Below are 3,827 nucleotides of genomic sequence, written 5' to 3' on the forward strand. Positions count from 1 at the left end.
TAAATATACATTTAAGAAAAGTAAAGCGTGTAAGAGTCTCAGATTGACATTCTAGGCTGTTCATAGAACAAGAAATTAACAAGATCATACATATTGATACCGAAGGTGGACCATTGTCATTACTTCTAGGTAAACCTAATGTTACTGTTACTGATAAATATAAGAGGACACTTTATAAGATGTTAACTTTCTGTGCCAGAAAGTGTATTCTTTTAAACTAGTTTACAGACAGGGTCCCTTCCAAGGTACAATGGCAGAGAGTTATACTTGAATATGTCCCACTGGACTACCTAACATGTAAACTACATTCCAGAGACGATGGTTTCCGTAGAACATGGGAACCCTTCCTGGTATATATTGGGCTAAATGTCTCCACTATACTTACAAGAGGCTTTGTGCTATAGACACAACTTTTAACATCATCACTATTATTATTATTATTATTTTTAATTATTTTCCCCTCTATCTTTGCACCTCTGCAATGTACATTATACATTAGGATATTTTTTGTATGTTTTGCACATTAAGTAGATTGTTCTGTCTGAAGTCTATCTTGTAATTTTGTATCGACCTAACATCTCACTGGCTGCAAACAAGTTTACCTACGGGTACAAATAAAGTAACCTGAACCTGTACATTGTGAATCCTGTGCCTGACGCCTGTATTAACTTAACCTGAATGCTAACCGTGATTTATATATATATATGTGAGCCAAGTGTATATGTTTTGTTTGTTAAAAAAAAATCAAATAAATATATTTATTAAAAAAAAAAAAAAAAAAAATATTTTCAGCATCCCTATAGTCTGCATTGGTTTGAAACACTTAAGCAACGCATTCCTAAATATACATTTTAGAAAAGTAAAGCGTGTAAGAGTCTCAGATTGACATTCTAGGCTGTTGTGCAGAATTGGCCAGGTGACAATGGGTTTTATTTTGAAAAAAAAAAAAAAACACTTTACCGGACGTATTATTTTGTAAAAACCATGAAGGTATCTGGTTTCTGAACTCTCAAAGATGCTGCGTAGTGTGTTTAGTAGAGTGTCACATGCGTCAGCACATGGCTGCCTGATATCAGGAGCACCTGGTGCTCTCCTGATTAATTAATCCACCATCTACTTTCCAACGCGACAACGACATTTTGTAAGTATTACAATGTATCGAGGGGAAAAAGGTAATGACGCTACGCACTAAATATTATGGACAATAGAGGAAGACGACAACTCACACACCCAGGTACTCAATTTGCATTTCAGATTTGACACTTTTTAAAGATGACCCTTCTAATGCTATACTTTGTAAAATGGACGGAAAGGTACTGATTTGATATTTTTCTTGAGCATGCTACCATTGTATTGCTGCCTTTTTAGATTTGAAGTGGCACTTTTACTGTTTGTGTTTTTTATTTGTATTAATTAAATTATTCTTTATCTATTTATGTAATCATGTTTCTTAAATCAGAGCTAAGGAAGAGACATGCACCGAACAACATGGACCAGCTTGCTTTCAAATGCATGGTGAGATTAATGGGTCACGTGGTCAAGATATTGGGGGGAGTTCACTTAGCTCTCTATCAGATTAAAACAATTAAATTCCTTCCATTTACCTGCTTTGCATTATATGAAGACTAGAGTATCCCCTGTTTTCTGTCAGTAGATGTGTAAAATGGAGTCCAGCACTGATTCTGAATCCGAGATCAGTCCAAGATGGTCAGACACCAGCACTATGGTATTGCTTTTCTTCTGAATGTGACCTCTACACACACACACACACACACACACACACACACACACACACACACACACACACACACACACACACACACACACACACACACACACACACACACCAAGCACAAGTGACGTAGACATTAGGTATACATACATTTAAAATTGAGTTTCTTTTCCAGCAATGAACTCATTGTGCCCATTAATTTGGTACCATCCATGAATACTGCACAACTTCCTGCAACCACAGTCTTGTCTGTTCTGGTGTGGGTGACATTGTTTGCTGGTGCACACTTTGATGAGCTCCAGCACTGGTTAAACCTTTTAGTTAAAATGAATTGCTGTCTTACTTGTGTACTTATAATTGGACCCTTCACTGGGCAGGGATGTGCAAGCAGTGCACCGGAGAGTCAGGCTTCTCGGAGAACACTGCCATTAACCCACAAGCCTGCATTAAAGCATGGCTGCTATTCTTTGGTAAGCACTCTTTTTTTTTTTCTCAATCATTTTTGCTACATAAGTACCCTGCAGTGCTGTGCTGTGTTTTCATGAATGAAAACATCTGTGCTTATGGTCATAGTTTTTGGATCCATACGATGGGAGCTCTGAAGATTCTGACGAGTCAAACGCCAATGGGGGTGTCTCTGGCAGGCGAACAAGACAGCAGGGACGAGGTGGAGGAGGTAGTGGAAGTCGCTTTTTGTGCAGGAGCAAGAGGTTCATCCTTCACCACCCTGCCTCTTCTGCCCTCAGAGAAGTAGTGAAGACAAGAATGAGAAATCCTCTGACCGAGCCGCAACATCTTTTGGATGTCCCGATGAAATGTGGGAGTGACTCAGAGCTGTGGTTTTGTGAGCTTGACATAGATGGGGATGAATGCAGAGATCTCAAAGATCCACTATCCAGTGATTCATTAATGCACAACCAAGCTATGGATATAGGGCTTTGTTGTCAATTGTATGATTCAAGTTTACACACTACAAGACCCTGCACGCCTCAAACACTTGGACCTGTAACACCAGTGGGCATGATTTCATCCCATATCCCTGAGAGCTCCTCAGAAAGATCTCCAAGCCCCTGCAACCTCCAATCATTGAACAAGAGAAAGCTGGGATTCCCTGGAGGTGAGGTGGTGGAGCTGGGGCAAAGAAAGAAGCAATGCGTTTACAACATGGAGGACTCTGCATCTGAACCATGTTAGAACCAAATAACCAATAACACTCTGAGATACTTTACTACTTTAAGCAATAATGCCTTTATATCAATGTAGAATTTAATTCTACAGTTACTTAAAATGCACCTTTTCAAATGTTTGGAGAAACTAATGAAGCAACCTGGGTCTAACAGCCAAAGAAAAACCTACTGTTTGCCCATTTTCCTGTTTACAAATATAATAAAAAAATCTTTATTGAAGAAAATTAATGATTTATTTCTGTATATGTCCACTAGTGTATGGGATGGGAAAGTCCAAATCAATCCTGATTGTTAAACCGAATTTGGATGGGTGGGGATTCTGTCTGGGAAATGCATGTTCAAGTTACAGAGAGGAAGTGTGTAACTGATACAGTTTTTAGGACATTATATAAATGCAGCCTAATCTTAAAACTAAATACAGTAAGCTGGTTGTGGGTTTCAAATGTTTGCAACAGGCAAGAATCAAAGCTGTTTCTATCTGTGTGCATATAAGTAGAGTAACAGCTTGAAATGTATCAAATTTCACCTCTTCCTCCAGTGTTGTACTCATACTGTAAGCCAAGTCATACTTTATTCATACAGATCAGCAGGTGGCAGTGATACACAGGAATTTTAACTATTTACATATTTTAACAAACCCTCACTATCTTGTCAGAAAGACATTGAGAAACCAGGAGTGTTAAGTATTTCAGGTCAAACCAAAACAGGTTGTCAGTCTACTGATACATGAGCCAGCCATATTTATTTATTTGTGTTAAATTTCAGTTTTATCTTCCTGTTTCGTAGATTCAATCCATTTTTAATCAACCTTGAGATTTGTATTAAGAAGTCCTGACTACATGGCAATGGAATTTAAGAAATTACCTAGACACCATCAAGGCTAAAAAATGAGTACACAAAGGGCATCC

General features: G+C 38.2%; 1 protein-coding gene across 3 annotated transcripts; it reads left to right on the top strand.

Annotated features, from left to right (window-relative positions):
* The first annotated feature begins 1,006 nt into the window (after window positions 1-1,006).
* On the top strand, window positions 1,007-3,147 carry LOC117806163. Of its 3 annotated transcripts, none has more exons than XM_034674904.1 (5): window positions 1,007-1,141; window positions 1,460-1,515; window positions 1,655-1,726; window positions 2,110-2,202; window positions 2,306-3,147. In XM_034674904.1, exons 2-5 carry the CDS (start codon window positions 1,489-1,491, stop codon window positions 2,924-2,926), a joined length of 813 nt encoding a protein of 270 aa, XP_034530795.1. In that variant the 5' UTR covers window positions 1,007-1,141; window positions 1,460-1,488; the 3' UTR covers window positions 2,927-3,147. The 3 variants fall into 3 exon arrangements, with proteins under 3 accessions (XP_034530795.1, XP_034530794.1, XP_034530797.1); XM_034674903.1 differs by having other exon boundaries at window positions 1,019-1,234; XM_034674906.1 differs by lacking the exon at window positions 1,007-1,141 and adding an exon at window positions 1,289-1,313.
* Window positions 3,148-3,827: the final 680 nt, after the last annotated feature.

This window comes from Notolabrus celidotus, chromosome 22, assembly GCF_009762535.1.
Source record: "Notolabrus celidotus isolate fNotCel1 chromosome 22, fNotCel1.pri, whole genome shotgun sequence".
Lineage (NCBI taxonomy): Eukaryota > Metazoa > Chordata > Actinopteri > Labriformes > Labridae > Notolabrus > Notolabrus celidotus.